A 17,996-nucleotide genomic window follows, 5' to 3' on the forward strand; every position below is an offset into this window, starting at 1 on the left:
ATGAAAGTTGGATAAATATATATATATATATATATATATATATATATATATATATATATATTAGGTCTGAAAGAGCTTGATGACGTTTGCAAGGTTCTGATCTTATATTCCAATTGGCCATGAAGATTTAGCCGTGCTGAACCAAATGAAGCTTGTCAGCTGCCACATCAGTGAATTCTGAGAAAATGATTATGCTGCTTGAGTTTTTTTCTTCTTTATACAAAAGCTCTGCCCACCGCTTGAAGGTTAGGAAAGTTTGAACATTACAAGAATAAAGCAAGAGTTGAAATAAGTCCTAAAGGAAAACAGTTACGAAACAGAATAAAATGTATAATTTTATCATCATGGCCAAAAATCTGTGCCTCAGTCCAGCTGTGTCATGATGTCACACAGTGTTTCTGTATTCTGCGCTGCCTATACACCATGAGTGTCTTCCATGCAGTTTAATCCTTATAAATATTTGAGCTCATCTTGTGCCGTACGTAGCATATTGTATGTTTCCTTCTCTGGCTGAAAGTTTGCACAACAGTGACGACACACGCCAACTTGTCTGTGACTTACTGTCCTCAAGCTTAGTTTATTATGCATGCAGTATGAACAGGACCTGCTGCACCGCTGCACTTCAAAGATTCAGGCATGACTGGAAATGTCACAGAATTTGGAGCTTTTGCCATTCTTCAGTGACCTTGAAAACCTTTTGATGGAGTTTGGCTAAATGCATTGCCACGGAGCAATTTGATTCAAATATGCGCATAAACAGAAGCTTAACATTGGAACACATCAAAGATACGTCCATTGTTCTCAGTGCAGCGTCTGCTGGACTGGATTCCACTCAGATCTTTGTTTGATACCCCGAGACTTCTAAATATGAGAAAAAAAATCTAATTTTGACTTTTTTTACCTAGACTATCGTCTGGAGAGTCTCTGCTTTGATCCCAGCATGTCAAGTATCCAATGAAAACAAGTAATTTCAGTCCAAACTCTGAAAAAAACGATAGTTTTCTAAAAAGTACAAGTTTCTAAATTAAGAGAGAACCATTTGCATCATTGTAACTCTGAATAATAAAAAATTCTAATAAATCTTCCAAGGTTTAATATTAGTCCTCAAGATATTTAAACCGGAGAGGAACAAAGAGCCACTGAAGGCTCAAACAAGAAGCTATAATAATTTTGCTGGTTCTTTGACTCTTGGAAAGCGTTAACGTGTTATTGATGTCCTGACTTTCCTTTGTGCATTAATTACAATGAAATATATCCTCAATTAAGCCATCAGAGAGAACTTTGTAACTTATTTTTCTTATTTCTCACTTTTTCTGGTTGACCACAAGAACAATTAAAAACATTTGTGAAAATAATTGCATCAAAATAAGTTCTTCTAGTGTTTATCTAAGCTAATATGTTTCTGTTATAAAAATGAGACTTTTGAGGCAGTTCCACTTTAATAGGAAAGCACAACAATTTGTTGATGAACACCTGTAACAGCACCGTCTAGAAATATCTGACAAAAAAACAACACAGATTGGATTGTTTTCCTGATAAAAAAACAAAAAAAACATTTTAACTGCGAATCTGTGTGTGTGGGTGCAACCTCTTTAACACACTGATATAATATTAAAGTCTGACTCTACAATTTCACATATATTTAATGCACAGGACTTTTGAGAATATGATTGCGTAAGACCCTTCAGTGAAATACCTTCCAGGCTGATGAAAAATGTGAACCCAGATGCTTGTTTTACATGTTCCTGTTGAGCAGCTGTTTCTCAGGTGGAACAAATTGAATTTTGTTTATGCCCTGCTCTGCTGGTGTGAGGCTCTTTTCCAATAGATTAGAAAGCCAATTCCACACAGAGATGTAATCAGTTAATTTATGCAAATGCTGTTGCAAAACTGAAGGTATAGCCATATCCACCTCGCTTTCAGCGAACCTTTAAAGAGTAAAATGAAAAGTGACGAGCAGTTTAACGCTGATAGTCACGAACCATTTCTCTGTTGCAGTTTCTCCATCATGTGGCCAAAGGATGAACTACAAAACATAGTTTTGAACATAAATATAATGAGAATTTTAGACAAGAGTGATCACAGTTTCTGAAAAAAAAAAAAAAAAAAAAAAAAACTCTTGCAATGTGGTTTCATCTCTCTTTAGGGTGATATTAAAAATACATCAGAGGAGAATGAAAAAAAAAAGTTTGACTTGTCTGAATTTTCCAAAGACACAAAACTCTGCAGAGGCAACATGAAAAAAAATTAAATGTGATCGTTACTTTAGAACTTTTAATAAGCTACTTGTAATCACATGTTCAGCGAATGAGATGAGTTTGGAAATGTGGAGACGCCTCTATGCTGAAGTTATATAAAGAATTCAGGTTGTGTGCCATCTTCAGCTGTAATGTGTATTCACTTAGGAAATGCATTACACAGAAGACCAAAGCTTGAAAAGGGAGAACAAAAAGCATTTCTAATGAGAGTTTATTAAAGTTTAATAACTTAGAAAAAGAAAAGAAAAGAAAACACAGTTATGTCAGTAGAGTTAGCTGGGAGATCCTGCAGATATTAGACCAAGACTAAAAAATGTTATCCTGAAAGAGGCTTTAAGAAAGACAATAATAGATGGAAAAAAATGACTAAAAGCATTCCTAGTGAATTAGATGGAAGACATCGGAGTCTTAAAAAAAGTAAAAGTCTGCCTGGATACTTTACCAAAGACCTGGCACAACTTTGCTCTTTTTAAAGGATAATGTCCCCTCTATCAATGTGAAGATCTCGTGTGAAGAATATAGAGGGAAGACGCATTTTATGGATCTGATTGGAAACTTGAAGGCTGAAGTCTTTCATGACCACTTTTGAAAAAGAGGAATTGAAAATGGTCACAAAATTGCTAAAAGAGCAAATGGCTATTCTTAATTTAGGAGAGATGACTAATGTGAGATGCACCAGAGTTCAAAGACATTTATATCTAACTTCCCTTAAATGTAGCAATTAATAAATAATTCATTTTACCTTTGCCATAATCTAAATGTTAATGGTGAAAGTGATAAAAAACTAAACTTAGAAGTACAATAAAATATAGTAATTTGTTTTAATAATTCAATTCAAAAGGTGAAACTATATAATGTACATTTAACGTGTGTATTTTTATTTTTTTTGAACATTTTGTTGTTTTTTTGTTTGACAACTGAACATAACTTTTAAGCACTAGGACTTTTGGCACCCAATTAATTTTCTAGATCCACAAAAAAAAGAAAAGACCCTCAGTCAGAAACAGATCACAGAGGTTTATGGTTTTATTTCGACACAGGAGTTTTCAACATCCGGTCAGTGGGATCAAGTACACTACGTTACAGGTTTCAACCAACCAGACACTCATCAACAAACAGCATCACCAGACAAACAGGTAAAGGAGAAGGTAAAACAGTGTGACAGTAGTTCACACACCAGTCCCATACGGGGCCTCGCTCTGCTCTTTGACTCTGATGCCCATCTTTTTGAACCACAGGTACATCACATCACATGTATAGGGAAAATGAGAGCCTTGTAGCGAACGCACAACAGAAGTCTGAATCGTTTCAGCCGTTGCCAACAACACCACAACAACTTATCTTTAAAAGGACAGGAGCTAATGGCTCAACTTCAGCACAGCCAGATCACAGAGTAAATAATAGTAGAAAAAAAAAAGAAACATTCAAGATTAATCTTTTAATTTTTACTGGTAGTTCATGTTTACAGCAGTTATTTTTTTCAGCTTACCCTGGATTCACACAAGTCTAGATGAGCTTTTTTTGTTTGTTTTGTTTTGTTTTTTAATGAATCCTCCATGATTCATTGTGGCTTGATAGCTGAGTAGCAATAAGAAGTAGGACAAAAGAAAACGTCACTTTGAAATAACATGGCAACCAATAGGCAACGTATTACAGTATAAAAGTAAAAAAAGGAATAAAAAGCTGAATTCTAATAAAAAAATTATATTGTGCACAAAAGGCACTCAAATGTTGTGTTCTACTTACACATAAATAAAGACAAAGTGTTAAATATGCTTCATTCATGTAATCATATACTTTAAGAAACTTCTCCTCATGGATTTAAAAAGATCTGAAATACAATATTAAATGAAAACAATAAAAACATCTTGGATCAGTTTAAGCGTCATATTAGATTCAGATAATTCCCACCATGCCCTTGATGACTTGACAGCTGGTTTACTACACAGAGTGATACCAGTAAGAACCAGAAGAGGGCGCTTTGTGTCTTTGAAACACCATTGAGTTTAGCTTTAGAAGATCATTCTTCTTGACAACAACGCCACAGAAACACCAATACATCCTGTTATGAGAGTTGAAAAGTGAAATTTACATCCAGCAAATATTTTCAGTCTGCATGGTGTATCTGTGGTCGAACTGTGAAATAACTACCCAGTTTAGGATCTGAGTTAGGTGTAATCATCACCCAAATCTATGGAAAGCTAAAAGTGCCAAAATCCAACAAGTAAATCATTTGTGAATCAAATATGTATGTATGTATGAATGTGTAAAAAGCATTTAAAAAACAATTAATTAATGAATTTATATAATAAGTAAACTGTGCATCTGAACTCATAATCCATATTTCCTGTTCTACAGTTTCTAATGAAATAATTAAAATCATTATCTGGGCTCTTCAAATAGACAATAACATTTAATTGATTAGCCTACAGACCAATTTCATTGCAGGTCAATCACCTTGTCCATAACACTGAAATAATTAAATTAGCTTTAAATATCTTACTTAATGATTAGCACAACTACATCATTATTTCATAAAAATTAATGAACATTTAGTCATCTACTCTGTATAGTTTAGTCTAAATGATTACAATGATATATATCTCTTTTATGACTTACTTTTTGAATTGTGGCACTTTTAGGACTGTTTCCCATTCACTAAAGCAACTGCAGCAACATTTTATTCAACTGAATATTTTCAACCCTGCAAAAAAAAAGGAACTTTTTAGTCCAGATGGACTCAATCTGTGCATTTCACCATGAAAGGGCACCACAACACAGTCACTGAGTCTGATATCATGAGCATTACAGCGCAAAACATGCAGAACTGAGCAGGCTCTTTGGGTTGCAGGTTACAAGGTCTCTGGACTACATGAGTCAAAAGACAGAAGTTACAGCAGATATAAACACTGAAATATTGTGATGTGGATCAAATCCAGCAATAGAAAAATTGGAGTGGCGTTAACTCTGAGCATTACTGTCAGGAATAATAAACACAAGGCTTGAAGTAAATAGCATAGTCTGCTAACACCAGACTATGCTATTTATAAAAAAATAGAAACTTCTCACATTTATCAGGATTATGGAGGTCCAAAATGCTATAAAGTAGTAAATAAATAAATCATTAGATGTTTTTGTAATATATAGGTTATAGCTGAAAACATAACATTGGAAATGATTACATGTAATACATGAATAAATGTGTCTACAAATATTTAAAAGGCAGTAATTAATACCAAATAAAATACCATTTTAAAGAAAATCACACACACACACGCGCGCGCACACACACGCACACACATATATATATGATTGGTGAGCCTGCAGAGTAAGTCCTTTTTAATTAGTTTAACAGGACCAATGGTAGCTCTGACCACTACAGCAAATAGCCATGAAAAAACAATAAATAGTGAGATAGTTATTTTATTTTATAAAATACATATATTTGGGACACTCTTAATTACACATGTTTAAAATGATCAATGTAGCTCTTTCCATTTTTTTAATTTACTATTGATACAATTCTGAAACAATTTAATGATTTATTTATTTAATCAATTTTGGCAAATTTTGACCTCCATACTAGATTTTACTGTAGAAATTTAAATTTGAAAAAGAACCTTAAAAAAAGATGTGGTAACTAAAAACATAAAATAAAATAAGCTTTTAATATGTAACAATCTAGATGAAAATGGTGTCAAGATAGAAAATATTTTAAGCAACATAAACAACAAAAAAAATCCTTTATTCAGCCGTTGCTCTTTAATGCTATTTCCAAACACACTCTAATTACAGAGTACATTGTAGAAGACCTAAACTGTATTTTACTATCAAATAATTTCCTTGTGATTTACTGAAAATAATACAAATGTCTTTTTAAGATCTAAGCGCAGGTCACCCCATCTTTGTTTTGTTTTGTTTTAACCTGTACACGATAAAACACAAATCACTAGCTCTATATTCTGTACAAGTTCCCTACAGGATTCCTTCATTAGGTGGTTTGTTCATTTTCTGGATTTCATATACATCAAATGAGAACAAACCGTGGACAGGGCCGTGTTCAGTCTGCTCTGTCCAACCATGCATTATGGGGGGAAAATATTTTGTTCTAGTACCATGGCACTGATTTGTCAAGTTTCTTCATGCCAAGATGCTTCATCTGCTGCAGTGTTGCCACACTCATGCCAATTTTTAAATCCAACCTATAAAAATAACAAGGCTTCCCCCCCCCCTAGAAATGTTGGATACTTTAAGCTTGTTGTATTTTTTCCATCATAGTGATTAGTATATAGAAGTTTCTACAATGGTTAACAAGCTCCATCCAAAGTTTCCCCTTTGTTCTCCTTTCCACGCATGCAGAAATAAATGTCACCCTGGTGTCACATTGTTCTTGTACTAAAACCAGAAAACATAACGATGTTAGGTAGGTTTGTACAAGTGCATCTCAATAACTAAGAACATCATTGAAAAGAAAATATATTAATTGAATTTCATTTGAGAATTGAAAGTACAACAGACGTTCATTACGCACAAAGTTATACATTTGAAATGTTAATTTTTTATCATTTTGAAAATTATGGTTTACAGCTAGTAAAAACCTGAACTTTAGTTTCTCAAAAAAATTTTATATTACATGTGAAGCATAAAATGTTTTTAACAATGTGTTCAATCCTTTAAAATCAAGCTTCAGATTAATATCTTGGACAGTTTGGCAACAGGCAGTGCAGCCAGCCTTCAGAAGGAGGGAATGCAATACCATTTAATTAATACAGAAGATAAAGGTATCCAAGCATATTATTAGAAAGTTAAGTGGAAGGAAAAGGTAATGGAAGGAAACATACTAAGTTATTTGAGGCCCAGTGTGAGGTTTTGTCAGTCAGTGGTGATAAGTGGATAAGTGACGCAGTTTGGAGCACATCACGTTTCTCTCTGCTGAGAAACTTTATAGATCTGATTATTCAAATTGCAAGCAGGACTGGAAACCTGCCGAAAGTATGGATACCTGCTTTGATAGTCCAGGCACCACTTGCTTGATTAGCCAACTAATTCTTCAGGCCCAAATGCTACAATGAATATCAAGAAGAATGAGGGATCCAAAATGGATATTCACTAACTTTATAGCAGGATAATATTCCTGGATTAAAATATATATCTTTTTTCCAAAGGTGATGTTGTAATTTGTGAGAAACTGAACATTGGGGTTTTTATGAGCTGTATGTCACAACCACGCTAAGAAATGAACAGAAACAAACAACTGTGTGTGATGAATTCATCCCTCTGTGTGTAATGAATTAATACGATTCAGTTTTTCAAACGATTATTAAGATAAATTGCATTTTTAAAGATACTCTAATTTATCAAGATGCACCTGTCAGCAGAGACATAAGGTCTGAGCCCTGGACGGTAAACAAAGGATGTGTTTTAGTGGTTTGACACTCGTCCACGTGACGTGTTTTCATACAGGAGAGATGGAAAACATCAGCTGGACTGGATGTCACGAGTGGAAATCATATATATATATATATATATATATATATATATATATATTTTTTTTTTTTTTTTTTTTTTCCACTCAAGTATTGCTTCAATGGCCTTCAACAAATCTCTGAAACGAGAGCATGGCCATAGATTTCTGTTGAAGCTGAGGTATAACTGAAGTTTACAGAGTCTTTTACACAGTAGGTCAAGTTTCAAAGAGCTGTACGACATTAAACCCCTACAGCATCGTCTGCTGCTTTGTCACCATGGTAACCCGGAGACTCCTGTACAGTGAGGACAATACTTTTCTCTACTTTAAGGAATATTTTTCTTGTTTTGATCATCATCTTTTTCTCCCTTTTAGAACAGATTCCACCTCTGCTACATGCCGCCAGTCTTGTCCCCGGCGTCACCTGAAACATTCACATTGGACCCTGAAGCTGAGCTGTTACTGGGAAACAGTTTTTCAGTGGGAGTCACGGCGGGACTGCCAACCCCCGAAGAGCTGGAGCTGCTCGAGCGGTGCTGCGTCGGAGCGGAGCGTGCCGGTCTCATGGCCGGCGGGCGCAGCTGGGCCCCGGCCAGCCGGGCGGACAGGGCGGGCTTGAAGGTGGTCATCATCTCAGAGGTGGAGCTGCTGCTGCGCCGCATGGCTGCGTCCGGGTCACGGATCATGATGGTGTGAAGCGGGCTGCCGGGCTCTGAGCTCGCCGGGTTCTTCATTGGCTCCAGGGTGTCCAGGACCACATCGGGGGCCTGCTTCACGGTGTTCTGGCGCTCCAGCTCCCGCAGCTCGTGGAGTGCAGTGCTCATGGTCTTCTCAATGTCCTGAAAAAGAGACAGAGAGAAAATTTGATATTCAAGACGGTTTTAAAGCCCCTTAAAAACAGAAGGACTCTGTTAAGTTTAATTTATGTACTGCAGGTCATATTCACACTACTTACATTAAAACAACAAAGGTTTACTACAGTGTCCAGAAAAGTATTCATACCCCTTGATTTCTCTTTTTTTAAGAGAGACCCCAGGTGCACGCCATCCTTCCAGATTTTGATTTGTTAACGTCATGTACAAACACTAATAAGCTACTGAAGATGAAAGTTTGTTGCTACAAGGTAAAAAATGTGTTACGGACAAAGTCTTACCTCAGCCAGGGCCTCGGTCTCCAGTGTTTTGTGGTCCCCCAGGCTGCTGTGGCGGGTGGCCCCTGGCACTGGTCTCAGTGGGTGGCCCTCTGGATAGGCCTTCCTATCTGGATAGTTAATACTACCTGCACTACCAAAAGTGCCAAGACGCCGTTTTTCTGGACTTTCCATGCGAGCCTTGCTAATGGATATTTTATGAGGACTGCTGGGACAGGCGGCGGCACGCGGCGGAGTGTCGGGCACTCTGGTCGGGCTGTGGGTCTCCGCTCCGCCGCTACGACGGCGCGGGACTGCAGCGCCGTCTGACCGTAGCCTGACCCTGGAGAGGAGAAGCCAGACAAATCAATTAGAAACACTGCAGCATATTTCAGACCGTTAGAACTTAAAAAGTGGCTTTTATATTTTTGTCACCTCCCCATGACTCCTCCGAAGTTGTAATCTGCCGGCTGCTCACACGGCGATGGGATGTCATTTTTGGAGGAACCCTCCAGTAACGGTCCACTGCTGGCTTCACTGTCTGCTTTCTGGCTGAGATTATCGGAGAAGGCATCGTCCCTGAAACAGCAGAGTCAGATCTGTTCAGCGGACCTTCGTCAACGCCCTGCAAAATCCCTTTTCAAACATAACCACTGCTAAAACCGATGACGTTGTTACGTACAAGTCTTGCACAACAATATACTGATGGGGGATGAGTCCGTCCACGCCGTTGTGACGACCCTCCCACCAGTCCTCAGAGGCCCTGTGATACAGAAGCAGAGACGCTCCCTTCTTGAAGGACAGCTCCCGGGGACTGCGTCCTGTGTAGTCGAACTTGGCAATGGCTTCAATTTGTTCGACCTCTGAAAACACACACGAGCAAAATTACATGAGATATTTTTCAGAAAATGAAGCAACATGATTAGAGACATACTGGCTTTTTTTTTTTTTTAAGCCAAGAGGCAAAAATTGGCCTATGTGTACCATTCATAGTTCTGCCCCATTTTGGTTCTTTTCTCTGTTTTCAAACCAATCGTACTCTGTTATCACAGCCAAGAGTCTTCTTACTGCTCAAGGAGCAATTTATAATTTCAAAATGAAAATCACGGCATGTTCAGGACATCTATTCTTCAAAGTCTTCCATGCAAACAAAGACAAAAACACAACAGTTCTATTTTTCTAGTGTGCACTCCTGTCTCCTTTCATGGGGCATGTATGGTCCAGGCTTTATGCTGAAAATCTGGATTATTATAAGGAGGAATCCATGGCAGAGTGAGGTGCATTGACTCTAATGAAATAGTTACACATTTGTAAAAGCACTGACATTGGTGAGCAATATCCAAGTTTTTCTTCACTTCAGTTTGTGTGCAATTTAGTTATCAGACCACAATTACTGAACAAGCGAATTTGCTTTTTTTTTCCACATTTGTGTTCCTTTAATCCAACATATTTGTCTATATTGTTTTACAAACATAAGAAAGTCTGATAAAATTGCACAATTTACTTCATATTGCAGAAAATATGTGTCTATTTTGATCTTATTTTTAATTATTATATGATATAACACTGTTAATTTACCCACAGAGGGAATAATAATCTAAAAAAGTGCCCTGCAGTGTCTTAAACAGGCCAGCAGGGGTCAGTCAAGGGGAACTGTTCAACAGCGGTCATATGTGAGCAGGAAAAACACAATTTATGAGGAAAACGCCCAGAAAGTTTGATGTTCTTAACCCACCAGAGATGGATGTTTGAGCTGCCATTTGAGGCAAAATGGAACAGAGCTATAGTTCAAATGCAACCTAAATTAAAAGACTGAGGCTACCCTCATCACTGCCGGGGATTCGCTCCCAATTAACATGAGCCTGTTTTGCTTTCATGAAAAATGAGCTACTGCCAGAGGACACTAAAAACTGTTATGTATGAAGGGCAACCAGAAAAACTTTGCTTCCTTTTTTCAAGTGAGAACAAGAAAAAAAAAACTGCATAGGGTCAGCACTTTCTAACACCCTCACAAAAAAAAAAAAACCCGGCATCTACAAAGCTGAAATTTTAAGAGACAGCACTGAGGGAGAGATCCCTCGGTGTATAAGCAACACTGTGGCTCCTGTGCCTGCCCCGGTTATGTATTCAAAGCTCAGAGGACGAGCGAGGAAACACTATACAAAGGAGAATGTCCCGAGAGAATCGCTGAATAACACCGAACAAAGAGTCGGCGCAGAGAGGGGGGAGGCACGCGCTCACATACACACAGCAACACAGATCAAAAAGACTACACTGCATGCCAGCACTGTTTACTCAAGTTGCTGTTAGCTTCAAACATCACCTTAAGCCTTTTTGCCTTCAGAAGCTGCTGCAGCTCAGACTGCACATACTCAAGAGTGGAAATATAGTCGATGCAACCAGCCTGTCTGCACTTTGAGGTATTTTGAGCCAAAAAGTCTGTAAGGGTGTTCTCTCGTCTAAAATAAATGTGTGTACAGTGCCTCCCGCATTTATTGGCCCCACTGGTAAATATGTGTAAAACACATTATAACAAACTCATCTTTTATTGCAGTAGCAGAGCGTCACATGGGAAGAATCAGTTGTTTTTTTTTGTTTTGTTTTGTAGTTTAATTTTTTGTTTTATTATTATTTTCTTTTTGCAAATTTACTAGGGTTAGTCATTTGTTTAACCCTTATTTGCCAAAAAAAAATAAAAAATACAGCACTCAGGATTCTACAGCATTTCACAGGTTTGGAAAAGACAGTGAGAGGAAACTGTGACCATTTTCCCTCTTGGCCTTTTCTCAATGTTTCTTCACTCCACATGTTTTCTACTGGATTTAGGTCGAAGGACTGAGATCGGCTCATTGTATTGTAGAGGCTTTTGTTTCAAATGCCATTAAAACTGAAAGGACTCACATTCAATAATGCTAATGCTTTGCTATTTAACACCTCAACAGTGTGTTTACCTTCATCACTAGTGTGTGGCTCAGTCCCATTATCAGCTTCATCGATGGTCCCTGGCTCACTGTGAGGACTGTCACTACACAAAGAAATGTGAAGTGAAATTTCATCACTAGTTACACAGCAAAAACTATTTCCATGCACCAACTGAAATAATAAATCTTGCTCACAAATAGGAGAATAGGAAAATTACTCTAATTTTCAATGGGTTTATCCCCGGGTCACGGCGCCACTCACCAGTACTCTTCCCCGCCCGTCATGCACTTCTCGTAGACCGGCCCGTCCAGCTCACGCTGATTTGGGAAGATGACTTCATTGTTGATGATGATGGTCTTGATGACTTCGTTGACATGCGCCTGACACGCCACGGGGTCCTGGCCGTCCGGGATGGGCATCAGAGTGGGGCCGAAGCAGATGGCTAAATTGTAGGGATCCATCATGTTTTCATCGCTGTACTGGGAAAGACTGAGGAGCAAGAAAGCAGAGGTTGTTGATCCCGCCTGCATGTGGCTGATTTGTGATATTGTTGAAGAGAGCAGCACTTTATTTTTTAAACATATAGCAAGAGAGATTGCTATAAGTGGATGAAAAGAATCTGCTGAAAGAAGAAAGAAATGTCTGTAAATTGAGGATAATGTTTAATTTGGAGTTGTTGGGAAAGATCAGAAATTTTCTATGAAAGGGACAGTGATAAAAGATAAATCTTGCAACGGGACTTTGTTTCAAAGGAACACAGTTTAACATGCTTCATTCCACAGCCGTGACATTTGCTTTAAAAGCGTTTGCAATCACCCAACATATTGAAATCCACTTATACATCTTCCACTGCAGAGTAACCCTGTTTAACCAAATCTTTCAGTGGAGCAACAGGAAACCATAATCAGTCTTTGCACATTGTTAGCAGGCTAAGTGTGGGCAGAAACAGTGCAGCTGGAATCGCTCCAACAGAGCATAATATAAAGTCAGTGTCTTTGATCTGCAGGCAGCAAGTAAAGGTAGCATTAATAACATCCGTTATTAGAGGAATATTACCCCGCTGCAGACAGATATGAGTTTTCAGAGCTGTACATAACTTCTCAAACACATGTAAGATTGCATATCTAGCATATCAAGTCTCCTTCCTTTACTTGCAATCTATTTGGTGTTTGCGCATCACAGAGGAGAATTACATTTGCATGCAAAATAAGGCACAAGATTCAGTGTGGTCTCCTCTGTAGAGATTATGCGAAGCACAGACTCATCTTTGCATGCTGTTTGTTACAGAGGAGGAGGTGTGAGTTGAGGTTTAAGGACTAGAACTCACTGATTGAGAAATGCAAAAAGGTATCTCATGACGATTATGACTGTCCGAGGAAGAGTGACGACTATCTGCTGGATGTGATGGGCTCTCTCCGCTTCTGACTCCAGCTCTGAAACAGCAGAAAGTAAAAAAAAAAAGATGGCAAACATCAATTAAAAATAATTTGACTTTGACATGGCCACTTGCTGAGAAAAAGCACATTGAATGATTTTCCAGAAACATGTAATTACTACAAATGTTTATGTTAAAACTATAGAGATTTTTTTTTAGTTCCCAGTTCTTATTTATTAATTAATTAATTGATTATTATTATTTTTTAAATGATCAGCCCTGTCAGTGTAGTCTGGAAATAATCTAAGATCAGAAGTGAATGATGGGATTGGAAATAGAGTATATAAATGTGAATATTTCCCACATATTTTTTCATTTCTTTTTTCATGTTTACCCAGACCTGGAAATACTTCTGGTAAATGTGTATCAAGCTATTCTTATCAGCCTGGTTGTCTGAGGCACATCACAGACACACGGTGGTATGATTAGGTCCATGTCGGGTACGGCACAGTCTTATTTCTAAGAAAACGTAAGGTGTCAATTTTCCTTTTTTCCATCTTGTGAAAATCCCATCTTGTTTAAGTCTTTTCTGCTGACTCACTGATGGTGGAAATGAAATCCAGGAAACGCTCCTTCGGGAAGAGTGGGTTCTCCAGCCCTCTGAAATACAGCTTCAGCACTCCTGCCACTGAGTTAATATCGTGGTCATTCTGGTCGTCAATCAGTGGGTCCTCACCTAAAAGAGAACAAAATCTGATGAGCCATACTTCGGACTGAATTGGTTTGTCCCATTTAAGTGCTCTGGACATAGACACTGGGAACGCAGAAGATGGACTCACCTCTTTCAAATGAGTTTTTGATGTCGTTGACTTCCACCTGTGATCCTGGCACGCGAAATATCCCCTGCTGCTGCAACCCTGGGAGAAATCCAAACCAGATTCCACTGATTTAGAACTAGGCTGGCTGTCACTATCTTGAAACCACATCGCCAGCTTCATGACAGAGCTTTGGAAACGTATAACACGGGGCAGGAAATGTAATCTAGTCGTAAAGAGAGAGATACGTATTTTTTCCAGGCAAGGGCCCCCTCAGTGAGCCGGCAGCATGTGGTTTTAGTTAGAGGCTTCTAATCAGTTTTCTGTAGTTTCATTAGGTCCAGATCCAGAGCAGAGGCCTGCAGGCCACAGCAACGAGCTGAAGACAGATGTGAAGGTAGACAGGGAGGAAGTCTAAAGAGGTTAGGGGGGCGGACCGAACCCGACGAAACGAAGACCAGTTGGAGACTCGAAACTCTGTGTGTGATCTGTTGTCAAGTTGCAGTCAGCCAGCTGAGAGCTTCAAAGAGCGTGCCAGTCAGTTCTTGTCCGTTGTAAAAGTTAAACAGGAGCACAACGAACTTATTTTATAGTTTCGTTTTACTGCCTTTTTGCTCTGAGGAAACGGCGATAAAAGCACAAAGCGAAACTTACCGTACAGGTTGATGTATCTGACGCAGCTTTCAACAACTAGCGGAATCGGTTGGCCCGAGTCCTGAAACGTCGTGAGACAAAAGATAAATATATGCATATAAAAGACACGTTCAATCTTATGAACAATGTAAATAATGATTCTTGTTGCATGTGCAGTGGCGTGCAAAAGCTTTCATTCCCCTTGGCCATCGCAAAGTCGTCCTCAATTGGGAAGCAGAAGTAAGAGGATATGTGGTTTTAATTTGTTTTTACAAATACAAATTTTAAAAGGTGTGGTACACGTAAGCATTCAGCGCCCTGAGCCAATACTTGCATCTTATTTGACCCAGAGAGCTTTTTACACATGTTGGCAAACTGCAAACAGAATTTCTTGCATGTTTCTTTCAACAAGGACTTTCTTCTTGCCTCTATTTCAAAAAGGCCAAATGTGTGGAGAGCTAAGCTACAAGTTATTCTTTTTCACTTCTGGTTAACGCTCTGCTTGCTTGACTTGTTGGATGCTGATGTGTTGGTAGGTTTGCTGGTATACTCTTTTGTCTTTCAAACAATAGAATGCATGGCGCTTTGTAAGATATTAAAACCTAAGTTATTGTTTTATAACCCTACTTTCTCCCTGTGTTCCTTCAAGATTCTGTTTGTTCACTAATGTTCTTGAATAAATCACAGAGTTCTTTAACAATTAGGTGATTTCTGAGTGTAACTGACTGCATTTAGGAGCACCACAGTAAAGGGGCTAAGTTCATGTATGACAGACTGGATGTTTATTTGAAAAGAAATTAGAAAACCTCTTATGGTTTTTTTCTCCATCTCTATTCGTTCAATCACATCAAATCTGTATAAAATGCATTCATGTTTTTGGCTGTGGCATAAAAATGTAAGTGAGTTCAAGGGGCATGAGAGGGATATGAAAACTTTGGCAAGCACTGTACCAGAGCCATCTGGCATGCATATCAATCTCTAACTGTGCAATATGTAAATCACAACAAGTAGAACATGTTTTATTAGATAACAGAAGGAAAGCAACAAAAAAAACAAAAAAAAACTGAAGTTGTACTAAATATTTTTCAAGTGCAGCACAGCAGAGGAATGTGAGTAAGTACTATAAGTACAGCATTAGTCTGGTGTCCCTTGCAGCCAGAACTACATTCTCTAATAACAGTGATACCTGAATACGAGTTCGGGCATTCCTTCTTCCTCTGGGAAAGAAAGCAGCAAAGCAGAGGAAGAAGAGACACAGAAACCACAGGGTTAGAAGAAAAGCTCAGATTGTTATTGACCCTGCTGCGGGTAAAGGGCGGTTAAACACAGGGAGTCACAATGGGACGCTACAGAGTGCAGTCAGGACTGGGTGCAGAAAGGGGACAGAGCAAAGATGCTGTTCTCTCCTGTATCTCAGTCATCACAGGCTGACTGGGTTTAGACAGGAAGCTGAAGACTCTAAATTGTTCTGCAGGGAAATAAAGGGACGATTGATAGCCGGTGTGTCCATATATACCAGCAGGACTATGGAAGGAAGGAGCAATTAGAGGTTAAACCAGGGTGTTATGACCAAAAGGCAGCTGGAAAAGGGAGGAGCGGAAAGCTACATTTTGTGAGAGAATAACAGTGAAGGTTCTGGCTGCGTTCCCTCAGATCCTGCAGGGTTGCTCAGTCATACAACACCACCACCACCACCAGGGGTACCTTGATGAAGGTCTCCATATTGCCGTTAAACAGTTTATGGTTAAACATGGAGCGTGGCCTAGGTTTCCGCATTTTCTGTGGTTTAGGGGGGAGGGTGGGCGGCCTAGGAATAATTGACAAGGGGGACAAAAATACCACAATGTGAAAAGGTAGAAAGCATAATAAAAACATGCAGACATAATTGCTAATCAAAAGCTATAAACATATAAAACTTTCACTTAAATTTGACCTTTAAACTGAAAAAAACAAAAACAAAAACAAGAATTTGGCTTAGCAAAATACTTTAAAACAATTACATTACAATTATATAACATAGATATTTTACAGTTGATTCTGTACATTGTGATTAAAAATTAAAACTTCAAATTAGGAAGATAAATAATAAATAAGGTTGTCATATCACTGTTAGAATTATAGGGTTCATACACATTTCCTCATCAAATTTCCAAAAAAATCTCCATTCGATGGATGGATGGATGGATGGATGGATGGATGGATGGATGGATGGATGGATGGATGGATGGATGGATGGATGGATGGATGGATGGATGGATGGATGGATGGATGGATGGATGGATGGATGGATGGAAACACACAAATGGTTTCATAGATGGTATTTCAATTTTGGTAAAAAAGGAAAATCTTTTAGGGAAGGGATACAAGGTAAAATGCCTAAAAACAAAATTGTTTTTAAAGTAATTAAATAATCACATCTTTGTAGGGACCCAAAGATGTGAAAAATAGTCTTGAATGAGTTGGAACCTTTTATTATTATTATTATTAATTGAGTGAAATCCAGAAAAAAAAATTAAATGTGTAAAAATATCACAAGCAAAAAAAGACAAAAAGACAGTAAATTAAACATTTTGAGAAAAAAATGGTTTAAACCACTTGTTTTTGTACAGGAGCACAGCAGTTCACAGCAGTAAAGCTGAGACTGGGACCAACATCTTACCTCGTCGTTCCACACTCGGCTCTTTCCCCTGAGGAAGAAACAAAGGAGGAACTTGTCATATTCTTGTGTCTTTATGTTACACATTATGCAGAGTCCAATCAGTGTACACTGTCCCACTAACGGATTTCAAAACAGACAGAATCACCGCTGAAGACAAGATAAATAGAGCTGCGCTAACACCATCCAAGGGACAAAGCCGGTAAACAGTCGTCGGGCCCCAGGGGACACAAGAGGCCCCCCTAAAACTGTCTCTGACGACACAGGGGTGGCTGCAGTGTGTGCAGGCTGTGGAGGGAGGGGTCCATCTGCGGTGACATTGAATCATGTCTGTACTGCTTCACCGAGCCTTTTGTTGTGGCTTTCCAGCAGCACAGGCACAGATTGATTCCCCACAAATAACCTCGCTTCATTCATTTGACAAAAGATTGGAACAGAAATGTGTTTTAGAAGTGAGGAGAACATTATGACACCCCAGCCCTCATAGCTGGGGACTCCCTTTAGGCAAAACAACTTCTGTGAGATGGTTCTTGTTGCGCTACACCAGCATCTGACATCAGCCTGAGAAAAGTCTGATCCTCATTTCAGCCATGAGACGTTTCAGTGGTTCCTTACTTTCAAGTCGACCGACATTTTAGAAGGATAAAGGTCTGGACTTGCCCCAGGACTTTTCATTTCAGATCAAAATGAAGCGAAACCGGACCTTTCAACATGACGATGACATAAAACAGCATCAAATCT

General features: G+C 38.6%; 1 protein-coding gene across 1 annotated transcript in view; it reads right to left on the reverse strand.

Annotated features, from left to right (window-relative positions):
• Positions 1–3,266: 3,266 nt before the first annotated feature.
• Positions 3,267–17,996, reverse strand: part of srgap3 (SLIT-ROBO Rho GTPase activating protein 3) — a 63,847-nt gene continuing 49,117 nt past the window's right edge. The window contains exons 11-22 of the mRNA XM_014968034.2: positions 17,259–17,286; positions 16,304–16,406; positions 14,621–14,681; positions 13,991–14,068; positions 13,753–13,887; positions 13,104–13,209; positions 12,038–12,265; positions 11,806–11,879; positions 9,537–9,717; positions 9,290–9,433; positions 8,879–9,197; positions 3,267–8,564 (exon numbers count right to left, since the gene is read on the reverse strand). Of these exons, the coding sequence (XP_014823520.2) occupies positions 8,118–8,564; positions 8,879–9,197; positions 9,290–9,433; positions 9,537–9,717; positions 11,806–11,879; positions 12,038–12,265; positions 13,104–13,209; positions 13,753–13,887; positions 13,991–14,068; positions 14,621–14,681; positions 16,304–16,406; positions 17,259–17,286 (1,904 nt within the window). The 3' untranslated portion in view covers positions 3,267–8,117. The remainder of the gene's footprint in view (positions 8,565–8,878; positions 9,198–9,289; positions 9,434–9,536; positions 9,718–11,805; positions 11,880–12,037; positions 12,266–13,103; positions 13,210–13,752; positions 13,888–13,990; positions 14,069–14,620; positions 14,682–16,303; positions 16,407–17,258; positions 17,287–17,996) is intronic.

This window comes from Poecilia mexicana, unplaced genomic scaffold (genome assembly GCF_051168715.1).
Source record: "Poecilia mexicana isolate PSO_F unplaced genomic scaffold, ASM5116871v1 scaffold_5, whole genome shotgun sequence".
In the NCBI taxonomy this organism is placed as follows: Eukaryota; Metazoa; Chordata; class Actinopteri; order Cyprinodontiformes; family Poeciliidae; genus Poecilia; species Poecilia mexicana.